At 35.3% G+C, this 17568-nt stretch overlaps 1 protein-coding gene across 1 annotated transcript in view; it reads left to right on the top strand.

Moving 5' to 3' along the window:
- The window catches only part of LOC117111914 (usherin-like), a 48547-nt gene that overhangs the window by 24841 nt on the left and 6138 nt on the right, over positions 1-17568 (top strand). The window contains exons 32-53 of the mRNA XM_033254950.1: positions 100-250; positions 1084-1226; positions 1800-1936; positions 2278-2413; positions 2917-3213; positions 3904-4101; positions 4539-4754; positions 4851-5096; positions 5382-5594; positions 6091-6293; positions 6597-6802; positions 7058-7148; positions 7597-7876; positions 8368-8427; positions 9468-9655; positions 10546-10757; positions 11398-11543; positions 12037-12234; positions 12899-13053; positions 13492-13693; positions 13986-14093; positions 14307-17464. Of these exons, the coding sequence (XP_033110841.1) occupies positions 100-250; positions 1084-1226; positions 1800-1936; positions 2278-2413; positions 2917-3213; positions 3904-4101; positions 4539-4754; positions 4851-5096; positions 5382-5594; positions 6091-6293; positions 6597-6802; positions 7058-7148; positions 7597-7876; positions 8368-8427; positions 9468-9655; positions 10546-10757; positions 11398-11543; positions 12037-12234; positions 12899-13053; positions 13492-13693; positions 13986-14093; positions 14307-17464 (6944 nt within the window). The remainder of the gene's footprint in view (positions 1-99; positions 251-1083; positions 1227-1799; positions 1937-2277; positions 2414-2916; positions 3214-3903; positions 4102-4538; positions 4755-4850; positions 5097-5381; positions 5595-6090; positions 6294-6596; positions 6803-7057; positions 7149-7596; positions 7877-8367; positions 8428-9467; positions 9656-10545; positions 10758-11397; positions 11544-12036; positions 12235-12898; positions 13054-13491; positions 13694-13985; positions 14094-14306; positions 17465-17568) is intronic.

Here is a 17568-nt window from a genome sequence, read left to right on the forward strand (position 1 = left end):
TTTTTTCTGTTCATAAATCTTTCAACCTGCTTTTAAATGGCTGTCTTCCATAATACTTAAATCGCATAAAAGTTTAATGCTATTTACTTTAAATACTAGGTCCAGATGGGGTCTTTCCACCAGTGGTGTCAGCTATTGATGCAACATCTATCCAAGCTGTGTGGACAGCACCAGGCAGAAACAATGCTCCAGGGCAGCCTACGTATCAGCTGCTATTCAGGCCTACACAACAACCAGGCCTACAAGAAGAGTAAGTAACCATTCCTAACATTTTTTAATCAATTATTTTCTAAACACTACGGATAGATCTATAATAAGATAATTTAACTAATTACAGTATTTTTTTTTTTCAGATTAAAAATTAATGTATTAGCTTGTCATCCCAATACAGTAGAAAACCTCAATTACGAACCCCGATTTAACGAATTCCCAATATTACGAACGTACAATCAATGTGATGACGTCTTAAAAAAAAAAAAAATCTGCTCGAATTGTAACTGTTATTAGCATGCATACAACACAACATAGCATACTATACTATGTAATTCTCAATTGAAGGAGGCCCTTTAATGGGCCTCTTCAAATTTAGTGTTTATTATGGCTTCATGTGCATGCGACAAATTTTAGTTCTCTTTTAGTCATCGTTTTCAGCTTTAAAAGTCAACTTAGTGATTGATTTGTTTTATTGAATGATCAATATATATAATAAACAAGTATCTATGGAAGTTGTGTTTGAGTAAAATCCACAATCTATGTATTTAAGAAGGTAAAAACATCCGATTAAAAACAAATTTGTGTGGGCCTAGAGTGGGATCAGAATGCTTAGAAACTGTCTACTGTAGGTCTAGGCCTCCTCAGACTTAGCCCTGTGGGCCTAGTTTATGCCAGTGTAAGTAGTAGTACCAGTGCAAATATATAGGAATTTGGGTCAACCCCGATTTTACGAATACCCGCAATTACGAACGGCTCTGGGCCTGTGCCGTACGTAATTGAGGGGGTTCTACTGTACTTTCATCATCTGACAACAGCTTGCTTTGTCACATGGCCAAAGAGTATGATTGTTGTAACTGTTTCTATTTTTAGATTGTTTGCAAGTGCAACAAGTGTCGACAGCTTCACCAAGTACTCATTAACACCTTACACCGAGTATGACTTCAAGTTGATTGCAAGTAATGGATTTGGTCAGACTGAGAGTGACTGGACATCCACATTTACTAAGGAAGCTAGTATGTGTTGCTTTTTATCATAATTCATGGAATTACAGTAATTTTGTCTACTTTGTAGTTTAGAGGCAATGTTAAACATATTTATTAACATGTGAATTACATCCTTTGGGTTTGTAGACCAATAAAAGTTGTATACAGCCCTTCTTATTCTTTTATCTGCTAGTGTTCTTCCTATTTTTTTTATCAATTCTGTTGTCCATAAATTAGCATCATTTCAATTAATTTAAAAGAAATTATGCATTTTCGTTTTTTTATACTTTCAAATTAAGTTGTGGTACATTGTTTAATACAGTACATCTATTATGTGATAAAATTATTATCTGCATTCATCTCTTTGTAAATTGATTTACTTAGGTCAAAGTTAGATATAGCCCTTATGTTTTCATTTTCTATCTCCTGCTTTTCTTAACCATTTAAAAAAATTTGTGATGTTGCTTATTACCCACAAATTAGTATCATTTAATCAATTTATTATTAATTATGTGGTTTAGGTTTTAGGATTTTTCATTATTGAACACAAATTAATAATTGTGGTACATTATTAAATTATTATCATTATTCATCTTTTCCTAGCTCCTGGACCCATTGATCCACCCATGGCAACTGTCATTGATGGCACAACTCTACAAGTCACATGGGAGCTAGCTGACCAACCAAACGGCATTATCACCCATACTAGGATTCACCAGAATAATCAGTACAGAGATATGGTAAACAAGGCTAATTTGAATAAAAAACATTAGTAGTAGTATATACCACAGGTATATACAACCTCAGAAACCTTGTCCTTTTTTTTTTCAAAATATAGTAATATTATAGTCACCTAGTGGCCTGAATACATTACTGGTATCAAACTGTAATTCTCCATCTTTGATAAATATCTGGAAAAAACATATTTATGAGAAAATTTGAGTACTGCATTGGGGAAGACCATTATCGACTACTAGGGCAGTTTATCAGAGTTAGCACAGTATCGGAATCACTGTTTCAATTCACTCACATTTTTTTGCTCTGCACTATTAACATGTATGTGTGGCATTGATTTTAACAGGTGGATGGAACCATAACTGAATACCTAGCAACAGATTTGACAGCCTTTACTGACTATGTCTTCAAAATTGATATGTGTAATAGTGCGGGTTGTACTTCTAGTCCTAACTCAATCACCTACACCACACCTGCAGCAGGTAAGTTATCTTTAAACTACCCACTTAGGAGACATGTAGAATACCATCAATATATAATAAATGACAGCAGCACTTTTGAGACTAACAATATAGAATTTATTCTCTAGCTTTCGTCCACAAAGTGGACTTCATCAGGAGACCTGACGCTGTCATTTATTTCACATAATCCTTACTAAGTATTTTTTAAAGTATTCCCACAATCTATTTTAAACAAATTTAAAAAATTTTTTTTTTATTGTGTTTTTATTATGTTTCCATAATTTTATTTCATTTATTTAGTACAAAGAACAATTAAACTGACAATCACAAAATAACAGAGAGAGGGAAAAACACTCAATTGGTCGGACATGATGGCAAAAAATTAAGTAAATCTTTCTCTAGTGGCTCACCGATGCCAATAAAAACATAAATTATTATTGTTAAATTTTATTAGTAACAATATCATTATTGTTACTTCTAACAGTACTTATTTTAATCATTATTGTTATAATTATTGTTTCCAGCACCAAGTGGTCAACTCCCGCCTACACTCCTCTCGGAAACACCAACATCCATCGTGATCATGTGGGAAGAACCTTCCAATCCCAATGGCGTTTTAACCAGTTACATTCTTGAGCGACGTCATCAAGGCTTCGCTGCCATAACTACAGTGGTATCAGTTGACCGAGATGGACCGTTTACTTACGTGGACCAATCAGCCGCTATCAGTCCATTTACAACCTATGAGTACAGAGTAATGGTATCAAATGTGGCCGGTAGTACTACAAGTCAGTGGTCGGTTGTCACCACAAGAGCTGCCCGTAAGTAATAAGCAATTTGTCCTTAGTAATCTTTTAATTCATGACAAATTAGTTTTCGGCCTCTGTCTGGCATTACTACCATTCCTTAGAGTATTTGTGACAAAGACAAGCCAAACTAATCACTCCTTGCAAATCATGTTTCAGTGATATTGGTCAGAACTTGCTGGAATGTCAACATTTTGTAAATCTATTTTGTTACACTAAACTAACCTTTATATATCTATACATTATACTATGTTGTTATTTTTCCAATTTTCAATGTTAAAACAACAATTTTTAAAGATTTGGTAATGGTTTCTGCCTGAGAAATGCCAGAATTCGTAAACTTTGAAGGCTGATTTCTCAAATTTTGTAATTTAAAAAGCTGTATGTTTGAACTCCTGTAACTTCATAACAAAATGTCAGATTTAAATTTTTCTTTTTCCACTTTATAGCTCTCATTTTACTGTTTAACCCTGTATTAATAACTAAATTTCATTTTTTTGCGAGGAGTGACTGGTTTGGCTTGTCTTTGCCATATTTGTGTGAAAATATTTCCTTGTTTTATCATTAGGTATAATAATCTTGCCAATTATTACTATAACTTTTCTATGTTGGCTTCTAACTTTAGTGGATCCTAGTTAAGGGGAGATTTCCATAAAAAAATATTATTACTGATTGATTAACTGCTTATTAATTAATGAATTTCAGCACCTGGAGGTGTAGCAGCTCCATTACTCACCGTGACAGGACCAGAAACCATCCTTGTGTCCTGGTCACCTCCAGTCCAAAGCAACGGTGACATCATCAGCTATACAATCAAGATGCCTAACCCACGTGTACCTGTTCTATACGTGAACGTCACATCTTACGAAGTTGCTAATCTTGTGCCATACACTGAATACTCGGGTAAGTTACCAGTTTACGAGGGAAACTTGCTTAAAAATTAAGCTTCATAAATTTTGATTTTTAACATTGAAGCCTTTTGAAGCATTTATATCTTTCCAAAAGTCCTCCTGTTCTGTTTGTGGTGAGCTGGCCTAGCCCTAAGTTTAATCATCACTTGAAATGTCCTATGTGCCGATCTTGTGACCAGAGGTCACCTTGTTTTGGCCTGACGCTAAGTTTGCTGCGGCCTCCGCATAGGTGTCTTCGGTCGCGTTGGACACACACAGCTAAGCTTCAGCTGGGTTGGCGCCTTTGGATGCCTTTGTGCCTCCTTTGCTACCGTCTCCTTAACGGTAGTATATCATTATTTGTGGGCATATCCAGTGTTTTGTTTTCAGTGAGTGATCAATGTAGGAAAAATACACAAATATATAAATTTACTGAATGTTTATTTACAGTAACCATCGAGGCCTGTACTGTTGGTGGGTGCAGTGAAAGCAATCCCACAAGAGCTCGGACAGACCCAACATTCCCCCAGGGGCAAGACCCTCCAACAACCACACCCATAACACAGAATTACATCTCCATCATCTGGGATCCTCCTAGCAGGCCTAATGGCCCCAACATCAGATATGAACTTGCAAGAATGAAGATACGAGAACCACTGGCTACTGGTATGCTATTCTTACTATGTACTGTATATGCAAAATATATATAAAAATAATTTAACTAATTTAATAATTTTGTTCGTATTTTTACATTTGTCTTAGGTACGGTCACAGGCATTGGTTTCTGGGAGCTTATAACCAGCACCACCGACACCGCATTCCAAAACACGGGTCTTCCGACCTTCTCCACCTACCAGTACAGAGTCACTGTCTACAATGACTTTGGCTCTATGATTAGCGACCCCTCCCCGGAGGTGACCACGTTGGCAGGGGTCCCACAAACTGGAGGGACCATTGTAGCTCAAGCTATTGATCATATTAGTGTACTGGTGAACTGGACAACTCCCTGTAAGTACAATCTCTTAAAATTTAAAATATGAAAAATATGACACCTACAGAATTGTAATGTGTACATGAAAGCCTGTGTCAATAAATATCTAGAACAGTCTTTGCATAATATTTATTAACATATTCAAGATCACCATATTATTTTAACAAAACGTTCAATCTGTTTTAATATCCTGTTGTTTTTATATGTTAGTTTTTTAATTTACCAGAAACAGTACAAGCCTCATTAATTTTACACAAGCCTTTACATATAGTTATTAAGATTATTATCTTCCTCTCCAATAGCATTACAACAGCTGCAAGGGGACGTTGTAGAGAACTATGTGGTGTTTAACACCGCAAGTAGTGTTGAACAGAGTAGAAGCTTTCCTCCTGGCATTGACGGTGCAGTGATTGGCGGACTTCAACCAAACTCATACTATGAATTTAGAATAGTCATTTACAATGGGGCTTATAATGTTAGCAGTGACCCTGCTACGGCAGAAACGCTGGATGGAGGTAAAGTGGTGGTGGTCTGAGTAACTATACATTTTTTATGTGAAAAAATTCACTAAGTATGTGTTGCATAGACATTTGTTTCAGTGGACAGGGTAAATATGTGAAGCCCATAGATGCCTTGCTTAACATGATAACAACTGAAATATTATATGTTGACACAACCTCTAATGGATAGAGGTAAGGTGGTGGTCGCTATACATTTTTTGTGTGAAAACCTAAAATGTCCACACTGATTTTGTGTTTCATAGACATTTGATTCAGTAGACAGGGTAAACACTCGAAGTACATAGACCTTGCTTGGCACAATAACAAGTGGAATATTATTATATACATTGAGGCATCCTCTAATTGGCCATTGTGTTCTTTTAATGTCAATCCTTTTACAGATGAAAACGTTATAAAGAGGCCAATGACTAATCTCGTATTATGAATAATAATCTTCAAACAATAAATAATTCAATATTTATAATTATTCCGTATTTACCTTTGATTTCAGCTCCTGAAGGATTCAACGTTCCCACTATTCATGTGATCAGCTCAACATCGCTAAGAGTAATCTGGATCGAACCTACGACTCCTAATGGAGATATTCAAAGCTATAATGTATACTTAGACAATCAGAATGTTGCAACACTGCCCTCTACCACCATGTCACATGTCTTGTTTGACTTGGAGCCATACACAGTTTATTCAATTCAGGTAAAGCATTGTAAATCTATTGATATAAGAAATATATAAGAAAGTGTGTAATTTAATGGATAGTACATAAACATTTATTTATTTAAAATGATTTTTTGTTTTTTTTGTTTTGGAAGACTTGATAAAAACAAGTAAAAATACACATCATCTAAATAAAAATATGAGAGCATCCAGACTTACAACACAGATTAGGATACTCATCAATCTAAAAACATTGGGTATTTTCATTTGGGTACAAATATCACTCCTTAAGAAGAAACAACTTAAAGAATGTTATTTATTTTGTTTGTTATTCACACATAGGTTGAGGTCTGCACCGTCTATGACTGTCTGCTGAGCCCAGCTGCACAGACGACCACCACTGAAGCTCTACCCATGGGCTTAGCACCTCCAAACTTACGTGTACTTGGTGATGAAACTATAGACATTAACTGGGCTGCTCCAAGTCAACCCAATGGAATTATTACTAAATATGCCCTCTTTAGACGAGCTTTGAGACCATGTGATACGTAAGTTATTCCATATTTTCGTAACATTTATTTTGAATTGAAATCAAAACATTTGTTTCTGTACGTTTTAAATGGAAACTACATTATTTATTTAATAAGTGGTAATTGTATTTGTGTCTTAAGTAGTAACATATGTTTCCTCAGTGGTTTTTATAAAGTAGCGACATTGGTGTTTAGTATGAAGTAATAGATAACTGAAATTGAGACAAATAATTGATTTAATTAAGAATATTGTTCTATTTTTTTTACATGCAGTGGTGAAGAAGTAGCTGAGAAGACATGTCAATACATTGAATGTGGTGTGTCCGAAAGTATTTGTGGATCTCAGTGCTACTCTGGCAACAAGGTTTGAACTTTGACACTCTCAGTGTCATATAATAGCTTACCATAATCCTTTTATGTACAAAATTGCCTTTGTGTATGTGCAGTCATAATAGATGTAATAATGTCATGGCATAGTCTTATTTTCTGCATGCATACCTGGATAAACCAACTTGTGCCAATCTTTTCAAAGAAAATCCTCCCCCCCCCACAAAAAAAAAGTAAATTCCTGTTACTTCACATATAAATTTCTACAAAAACCATACATCTCTTCTCATTCTCTTTTTATTTAATTATGGGATACATAATAACAGCATTATATTTAACACTTGATTAATAAGAGTACCATTTCACATGTGCAAAGTAATCTGATTCATTATGTTTGAGGGCTTCATGAAATATTAAATAGTTTGTGTTGAATTATTAATAATTATTAATATTTTATTTAATTGAATATATTTTACTTCTTCAAGGTGTGTTGTAATGGTGAACTATATGACTTCCAAATTGGTTTCGAGTGCTGTGACAGCAACTACTTAGCAGCCAGGACCAATCCAACAGACGTCTGCTGTGGCGGTCAGTTCCGAACTGCTCAGTCCAATTACCAGTGTTGTAATGGCCAGTATGTGGCCGTACTGCCTGGTCAGATCTGCTGCGCTGACCCTGATGAGGATAGGATTGAGATAGGATCTGGAGATGCTTGCTGTGGGGGCATTCCATATGCCGCGAATGGACCTCAAATCTGTTGTGGAGGTAGAATCACTTTATCGGCATTATATATTGTTTTAATTGTTCTGTTGCTGTACATTTACTTATCTTATATTTATTGTTGCTGTATATGAACAGATTATATTGTGATTATATTGTGTTTATATTATATTTCTCTGAAATTTTATTTTGTGTAGTAAGCTATATGTCACACAGCAGTTATTATTTATTATTTATATTAAAATATTGAGTTCACTTTGTCTTAAATATATACAGTTGATCTTGCCTAAGTCGAATCCAAAATGGCATTGAAAAATTGTTCGACTTAGATAAAATTTAAATTACAAATCATTAATTAATGGAAAACAAAACAATTTGGCATGTAAAATAAGGTCCAAATAGAAATTATTCAAGTTAGGCAAAGTCAACTAAAATGCTAAAATATAAAAAAAGACACCCTTTATAGTCTAAAGTCAAAATTGATATTTGTGCCTGAGATTTTGATAAACTGATTTGCGATTGTGGTTGATTTTCAGGCGCATTTTTTGATAGTCAGCGGGGTCTATGCTGTGATGCAACATATGTGTCTTTTGAGGGTAACTGTGCGCTTTGTTGTGTTTTGTGTTTGCTTGCGTGTATTTTGTGTAACCCTCTCAGAAATTACCTAACAATTTGGCTCTCTCACAAGTATACAGGCCATAAACAGTCTGTGAATTAGTTCATGAAGGGTCAGTATTTCTATATAGGCCATACATCTCATCATAGTTATTCACAATATCCTCAGAAGGATGAATTGAGAGAGCCATCAACTAGTCTAATATAAGTAAACAAAGTCTTGTTATGTTCATTTCATCTGCAACTAACTATATTATCACAATATATGATTCCTTTTTTATATGTTGGTGATAATATGATTATTACCTGGTAACGAACTTGAATGAGCTTATGTTTTGTTTATAACGGTTTTTAAGTTATAAGAGTTTTTCATTAATAATTATGTCAATTTTGCCATGGTGTAAATTGCTTGTTTCATTAACTGTAGAAACTCTCAATCATTTGCATGCTTGAAACTAGTTGTAGGGTTATGTCATTTCCTGTCTCTTAAAGGTCAAACTGATAACATTTAACCCTCTGTATTGAGCATGCAGACAAGAAATCTGTGTTATCCTTGTAGTTGACTTCATTGCAGTGAATATATTTTGATTAACACTTATGTGTCACAAAGTTTAGATATATTATTAGGATATTACACTTTGTGGCTTTTAAGATAAAATCTTGTAGAGCATGCAGACAAGAAATCTCTGTTATCCTTGTAGTTGACTTCATTGCTATAAATATATTTGATTAACACTTATATATTACAAAGTTTAATATATATTATTAGGATATTACACTTTTGCGATAAAATCTTGTAGAGCTTATGAAATCATTTTCAGCTTGTTAATACTTTTAACATTTAAATATGCCTTACATTCACCTAATTTCATTAATACCATATTCAATCTCATTTTTTTATGTGATTTATAAAAATACTAATGCATGTTTTCAGCTAACATTCACTATAAAACTAACAGCTTCTTTGATTTTTGTTTTATTTAATTATTTTAATCATATTTTGGGGTCCTTGTTCTAACAGGGACATTCTATGATGGATTCAATGCTCACTGTTGTGGGTCATCCATCATCAGTGTGAACCAGGTGTGCTGTGGATCTGGCAACAGTGTCCGTACATACACTCTTGACCCTTCGAAGGTCTGCTGTAACAACGTTTATGAGAATCCAGACAAGATGCTCTGTTGTACTAATAGCGAAGGTCAACAAAAGGTCAGTATAAGACCAGGGAGATGTAAACAATTTTTGACATCGCCCTGATAAGATTTTGATTATCATATGGTATGATTTGTGTACTACAGTATCTCATTCACTGTTAGGTTCCCTCCAGGCTGTGTCATGTGTACAACTGCATGCCACCTGTAACACATGTACAGGTGCATGCTACTTGTGTAACTGCATGCCACCTATAGCACATGTACAGGTGCATGCTACTTGTGTAACTGCATGCCACCTGTAGCACATGTACAGGTGCATGCTACTTGTGTAACATGCACAATATACAGATTGTGCTATGAGTTTATCATACACAGTTACATGCCACCTGTACCACACAGGCAGGTGCAGGCTACTTGAGTCAAATGTGGAAACAGGGTTTTAGCCAGAAAAACAATATAGGCCATCTAAAATGGAGCCAATGGGCGTGGCACTGAGCCGATGGGCGGGCCACGCCCACTTGGGGCTACACCCATGGGAATCCCCACTGAATATTGGTACAAAAACAACGTACATTCAATCAATAAATGTTGTTTTTATCAAATGTAAATATGATTTAGCTTTAGTTTAATGTAACAATCGATAGATTTGAAGAATATAAAGAATTTGCTAAAGGTAGACCACGCCCAATTAGGCTAGACTGAGCTGATTAGGCCAAGCCGTCCAAGTCGTCACGGTAAAAGTGACCATCCTAAATAATTGTAGGCCGTCCAAAAGACGGCACTGACGGATTGTTGGCTAAGCCTATGTGTGGAATGTACAGCTGTGTGCCACCTGTGTATCATACAATGAAACCTGTGCCACATGTGCAGGTGCATGCCAAATGTATTCCATAATTACCACCTGTTATGTTGTAGTGTGACAATTAATTTATTTATTTACACTAGGCACATGTTTATGCAAATTCTAATGAAAAACTATCAGCCAATGATCAGTGCTGTAACTTGGAGACAATTCCTAACACACATTCATGCTGCAACGGGATTGGCTACAATCAAGCAACACACATTTGTGCTGATCGTAGCACCACAGCAAGAGGAAACTGTGCATCTGGAACCATCTGTCCTGTCAGCCAGGCTTTCTCTGCTTACTGTAATAGGTAAACTATTTTGTTAGTTATTAATTAGATAATTCATTAATGCTAGGATTTAATTGTGATAAAATCTGGGAAGGAACAGAAACAAAAATTGAATTGCTCATAAAAGCATCAAATAATTTTTAAATGACACTACGATATACAAATTTTCTTTAATACATAAATATTTCTTTTGTCTGTCAAAATCTCACCCTCCTTGGATTTATTTTAACTCAATTTTAAAAACTCATCTATTTCAATCCATCTAGCTTACTCTGTTCCCACGTTCATATCTACATTGTCTTTTTACGTTTCTATTTATTACTCTACTACTTTATTCAATTCATGCTCTATGTATATTTTCATGCTTCTGATCATTTATTTTGAAATTGGAGCATAATAAATGTTTGTTTATTATTATATTAAGATAAGATAAGATAACTTTATTTTCCCACTAACGGAATCTCTGCTGGTCATTACAAAGACAAAATATATATAAAAGTATCCATGAAAAACAGTCATCAAAAGATATAAACAAAAGTACAGTACAAGTGTATACAAGTATTAGTGTTTGTTATTATTATTATCACAAAGATGGTATCTTTATACAATTTTAAGTAGCTTAGTGTGACCTTGTAATTATGAAATGTCTGTTTCTTTATAGATGTGATTTTGACACCAACCTGAAGGTATGTGGTACTGTAGATGAGCAGTTTTTAGACGCTATCATCTTGCCAATTCCAGGCGCTGTCTGTCCATCGACCCTTGACACAATCTATGAAGGGGGACCAAACACTTACACTTTCTTGGGTAAGGTTACTTAAATATGTGGCAAGACTCTGTATATAAAAATGGTTTATTATAAATAAAAACAAGTAATTGGATGAATTATTTTATAGTTTATATATTATTATTATATAATATTACATAATGATATATACTGTATAATGGATGTATATATGATTTTATATTGACAATTATGTGATATAATATATAATTATACTATATATTAATATATAATGGTTTTATATAACAATGTTAAAAATATATTATAGGCCTACTGCAATATAGTGATATGTAATTTTTTTATATACAGGTAATGGTAAATAATGATAATTATATGATGATATATAGTTATATGATATATTATTTATTCAATTCAAAAAGTATAATAAAGAAAATCTATATTATGTGTGTATATACAATGATTTTATTGAAGTTAAAACCCTCTTGCCACAATCTTCACAAAATGCTTAAAAAAAATAGATTTAGATTTAAAAAACAATGATGTTTTTTTTTTCAGATCAAGAGTTGTCACCATACACCACCTACCAATACTCCATCGCTGTATACAATAGTGCAGGCAGCTTCACTAGTGACTATGGCAATGCCACCACTGAGGAAGCTATTCCAAGTGGTGTTCAGCCACCCTCTGCTACCATCCTCCTAGGAATATTGGATACTATTGTACTCAACTGGAATGAACCTCTTTATCCTAATGGTAATTGAATTCACCTTTTTTCCATAGTTCATACATTTAAGCGCTGTGAGACTCCGGTAAAGAGCGCTATATAAATGCTAAAATATTATTATTAATATTATTATTATTGTTATTATTATTATTATTATTAGTATTATTATTATTGTTATTATTTCATGTTGTGGTATTTCAAAAATATGCCATCTGTAAATTTTATTTTTGTTTTCCTTTTTTTTCAAATCAGATTCAGATATATTTATTCAGATAATAATGAATAACGAAAACAAATATTGGTAATGACAGTGATGAGTAAAAAAATAGATCAAATCATTATTATCTTGGATCCCTTCTAGGAAGTAAAAAAGCTTGTCTCAGAGGGACACCTAAATACAAACATTGAAAAATATAGGGGATGTTGATAACAATAATTTACACATTTCTTTTATCAGAACTAAACTATTGGAAGACTTATTATTAAAACAAATAATAAATACAATACGTTTATCAATAATTACAGTAATACTATATGTTAGTTTTATTCTACAATTTTACAAAAATTTTACAACCACAAGCAGATCTCTACTTCAGAAGCATTATTTTCCAGATTTGGTAACCTTTCAATTTGCAAGAATTAAGATTGTTTAGCTAATGGATCATCCCAACATTTTGTATTTTTTTCTCATAGGCATTATCACATCGTATATTATCAGACGAGATGGGATTGAGATCTATCGTGGAATTGGCAATTCATTCTCGGATCGCAATGGTATTCAACCATACCAACACTATAATTATATTCTTAGTGCGTGTACACGCGTGGGATGTGCAGACAGTATAAGTGTAAGTTCCACGTCTATTTTGCCTCTTGCCAATAAAATCGAAATTTTTCTACAATTATAACAATTTAAATATTTTATTTTAAAATCAAAATGTTTCTACAATTATAACAATTTAATTATTTTATATGGTTTAAAAAATGGTTTATTATGAATAAAAACAAGTAATTGGATGAATTATTTTATAGTTTATATATTAATATTATATAATATTACATAATGATATATACTGTATAATGGATGTATATATGATTTTCTATTGACAATTATGTGATATAATATATAATTATACTATATATTAATATATAATGGTTTTATATAACAATGGTAAAAATATATTATAGGCCTACTATTATATGATGATATATAGTTATATGATATATTATTTATTCAATTCAAAAAACAAAGTATAATAAAGAAAATCCATATTATGTGCATACAGGTGGTCGCTGCTACTTTGCAAGCCAAACCAGAAGGTGTTTCTAACCCCATTGTTACCCCAGTGAGTGACACCTCCATGAGGGTGACATGGGTTGAACCTACCAGTCCCAATGGTGTCTTGCAAGACTATAAGATCTACCTGACTGGAGTTGAGCTACCAATTTACGTTACAGCTCCAAATAGATTTGAATATATGCATCGAGGTATGGCATTGAATTAATATATATATATATCTGTCTCTTATACACATCTAGATGTGTATAAGATTTGTAATGTATTTATTTAATACCAAATTAATATTAATATATCCTCAAAAATTACCATTTTACAACTTTTAGAGTAAACAAAAAAAAGGAATTATTTTAGAACTTTGTTTCCAGGATATGACTCTTCCAAATAATTTATTTTTTCTTGAAAGTGATGATTTAATTTATTTTATTTTATTTATTTATTTATATACATGCTGACAAAAGTATTTATATTTCATCATTCTAGACTTGACTCCATTCACTCGTTATGAGTATACCTTGGAGGCATGCACTGAAGCTGGATGCACAGCCAGTAATCCTGTTGCTGGCATGACATTAGAGGGTGTACCAGCAGGTAAGTTGTCAGATTATAATACATAAGTATTCTAGGTAATGGAGTTTGAGTGGTGTTATCATTAAAATGCTATTTCAAGCAGGGTATTTATAAACTGTTTGTTAATGTTAAGAACTAGGATTATTGTATATAATGCTCCTAGAGGCCTTCGTTATATGCATATAAGAGCAGCATTTTTTTTTAAAAGTACTTATCTTTTTTTAAACATTCCAGGATTATCACCTCCAATACATGTGGTCATTAGTTCATCTATCCTGGAACTGTACTGGAGTGAGCCAGAATTCCCAAATGGTGACATTTCTACATACAGGCTCTACAGACAAAATCAACTGATCTATGTGGGTAATGGATCTGTGTATATGTATATTAATAGCGGGCTGTCTCCAAACACACGCTACGCGTACATCCTTCAGGCAGCCACCTCTGCAGGCTCTGTGAACAGCTCTGAGTACATTGTCCAAACACCACAAAGTACACCTGAAGGAATTCCAGCTCCTACTCTCTCTGTTGTAAGTGCAACTCAGATCCGAGCTACCTGGACCGCCCCAGTTTACCCCAATGGTAACATAGCAGCCTATGGAGTGGTTGTCATGAGTGGATCTCCTCAACAGTTCACACGGTTCTCTGGTCTGACTCAATCTTTTCTCTTGACCGGCCTTGAACCTTACACTCAGTACAATGTCCGTGTGCAGGTTTGCAATAATGGTGGATGTGGTCATGGTCCAAAGGCATATGCAAGAACATCAGAAGCAAGTCCTCAAGAACAGGATCCACCAGTGCTGAAAGCAACTGGTCCATCAGTCATTGAGGTTTCTTGGCAACCACCAGTCAAACCAAATGGCATCATCACTAGTTATGAAGTATACAGGCGTTTATATGGCAGCAGTCAAGAGGTCCTTTCTTACGTTGGTCCAGCTCTATTCTTCACCAATGCTGCACCAGAACTTGTAGCCTTCACACTGTATGAGTACAAAGTCAGAGCTCGAAATTCTCTTGGGTATATTGACAGTAACTGGGCAGCTGTGAGGACTTTAGAAGCTGCACCAGAAGGTGTTCCAGAGCCTTTAGGATTGGAAGCTGTCAGTCCATATGGTGTCAGAGTGCAGTGGAATGAACCAACAACACCTAATGGGGTCATCACAACTTACAGAATTGAGTACCGTCAAGTATCGATTGATCCCACTTTGACAAACCCAGTTGAGAGTGCCGCCACAGTGGCAGGTATAATACGAGAAGCTACCTTCTATGGCCTGGTTCCTTATACTTCTTACCAAGTGCGTATAGTAGCAATAAATAGTGCTGGAGAAGGCAGTGGATCTTGGGGTGATGTCACCACTGCAGAGGGAGTCCCAGCTAATATTCAACCATTTGTTGTCCAGACAAGTAGTGATGGCCTGTCTTTGATACTTCGCTGGAATGAACCTGGACAAGTCAATGGAAAAATTCTTTCTTATAATATATATCAAGATATATACTTAACAGAAGCAATATACACAGGACTACAGAGAGAGTTTGTCTTCCGTCGATTAATGCCTTATACTGAATACACCTTGATTTTAGAAGCTTGTACAGGTGCAGGCTGTGGAAGAGGACAACCTCAGACAGTAGTGACCGCAGCAGTATTACCGGAGAATCAAGGTGCTCCAACAATTGAATTTGTCAATGCTACACAGGTGACATTATCTTGGGTGCCACCAATATCTGCCAATGGACCCATCACAAGGTATGACATTCTCAGGCGTTCTTCATCTACAAGTCAGCGGAGAAAGCGAGATACTGATGACAGCACATTTACTCAGACAAATATTGTTTATGTTGAGTACAACACCGACTATGATTACTACACCTTCACAGACTCTCAACTCCGGCCCTATACAGTATATGAGTATAAGATCGTAACTTTCAACACAATTGGGTCAACGGATAGTGGATGGGTCTCAGTCCAGACTGAACAAGCAGCACCTACTAGTGTAGATCCACCTTCTGTCAATTTTATCTTGGACAATCCGACCACTCTAATTGTGCAATGGACAGAACCAGATGAACCAAATGGTGTTATACAGGTGTATGTTCTTGAAAGGAATGGAACTTCACCTTTCACATTCCCTGCTGATTTTCCAAATACTTTTAATGACACTGAACTTGAGGCCTATACTGTTTACTACTACACAATAAAGGCCTGCACTGCCTGCTGTTGTACCACCAGTGACAAAACTTTTATCAGGACTTTAGAAGCAGCACCAGTGTTTGTAGACCCACCAGTACCTGTTGCCATTAGTTCCTCTGCCATACAGGTCTCTTGGAATGTTCCATCACTTCGATATGGAGAGATAATTCGATATGAGCTAAAGGTGGATGGACAAGAACAATATAGAGGGTTAGATTTGCAGACTGTAATCAATTCATTGATTCCTTTCAAAGAATACACATTCACTGTTGTGGCATGTACCTCAGGAGGCTGTACTGAAAGTGTGCCATCATATGCCAGACCATTTGGAGCACCTCCTCAGCAAATGAATTCTCCCTCTCTGAAGGTGCTCAGTGCCACAGCTGTTGAGGCCTCATGGACTGATCCATTATATCCAAATGGGGAAATCAGCAATTACGAATTGCGCAGGGATGGACGCCTAATTTACAGTGGATTATCTCAGTTATTCTCAGACTTTGGCGATGGTGGCCGAGGACTTACTCCAGGCCAGGAATATTCATATGTGGTAGCAGCTTTCAACAAAAATGGCACTGCTGTCAGTGATCCAGCAACAATCACAACTTCATCATCATCTCCAGCTGGACTGAGTCCTCCAAGTTTGACTGCATTGAGCTCTACATCAATCAGTGCAACATGGGTACCTCCACTTTATCCAAATGGAGATATACTGAACTATACTCTCTATTTAGATGGTTCACCAACATTTTCTGGTGTCCAGTTCAGTCATGTTGTCAGGAACCTCTTCTACTTTACTCTTTATGAGTTCCGTATCGAAGCTTGTACAGAATCTGGATGTGCTCTTAGTGAGAGAGCTACCACTCGCACTCTTGAACATCCTCCATCCAGCCAGCTAGCTCCAAGTTTGACACCTCTAGCAGATTCACTTGGTATTGCCAGTGGGATATCAGTAGAATGGGGCCCTCCGCAGCAGCCCAATGGTATAATTCTCTATTACCAACTGCAGAGGCGCCAAGTTTTCAGAATAAGTGGAGGACGAGGAGAGACATTTTTGTTGCAGAATGGTACGTCGCTGTCATACATTGACGAAGATCCAACCTTGGAACCTAACATGGAATATGAATACAGAGTGACATCTTTCAATACTGCAGGACAAGCAACCAGCTCTTGGGCAACAGTGAGGATGCTGGAAGCACCTCCAGAGGTAAGAAATCATCAGTATTTATGTTTATAAAATTAGTATAACACTGTTCTATCAAATAAAATATGGTAGAAGTAAATAATAATCATTGATTTTTTATTCTGTAG

This window comes from Anneissia japonica, unplaced genomic scaffold, assembly GCF_011630105.1.
Source record: "Anneissia japonica isolate Jap-2015-1 unplaced genomic scaffold, ASM1163010v1 scaffold1594_len1068242_cov183, whole genome shotgun sequence".
Classification (NCBI taxonomy): domain Eukaryota; kingdom Metazoa; phylum Echinodermata; class Crinoidea; order Comatulida; family Comatulidae; genus Anneissia; species Anneissia japonica.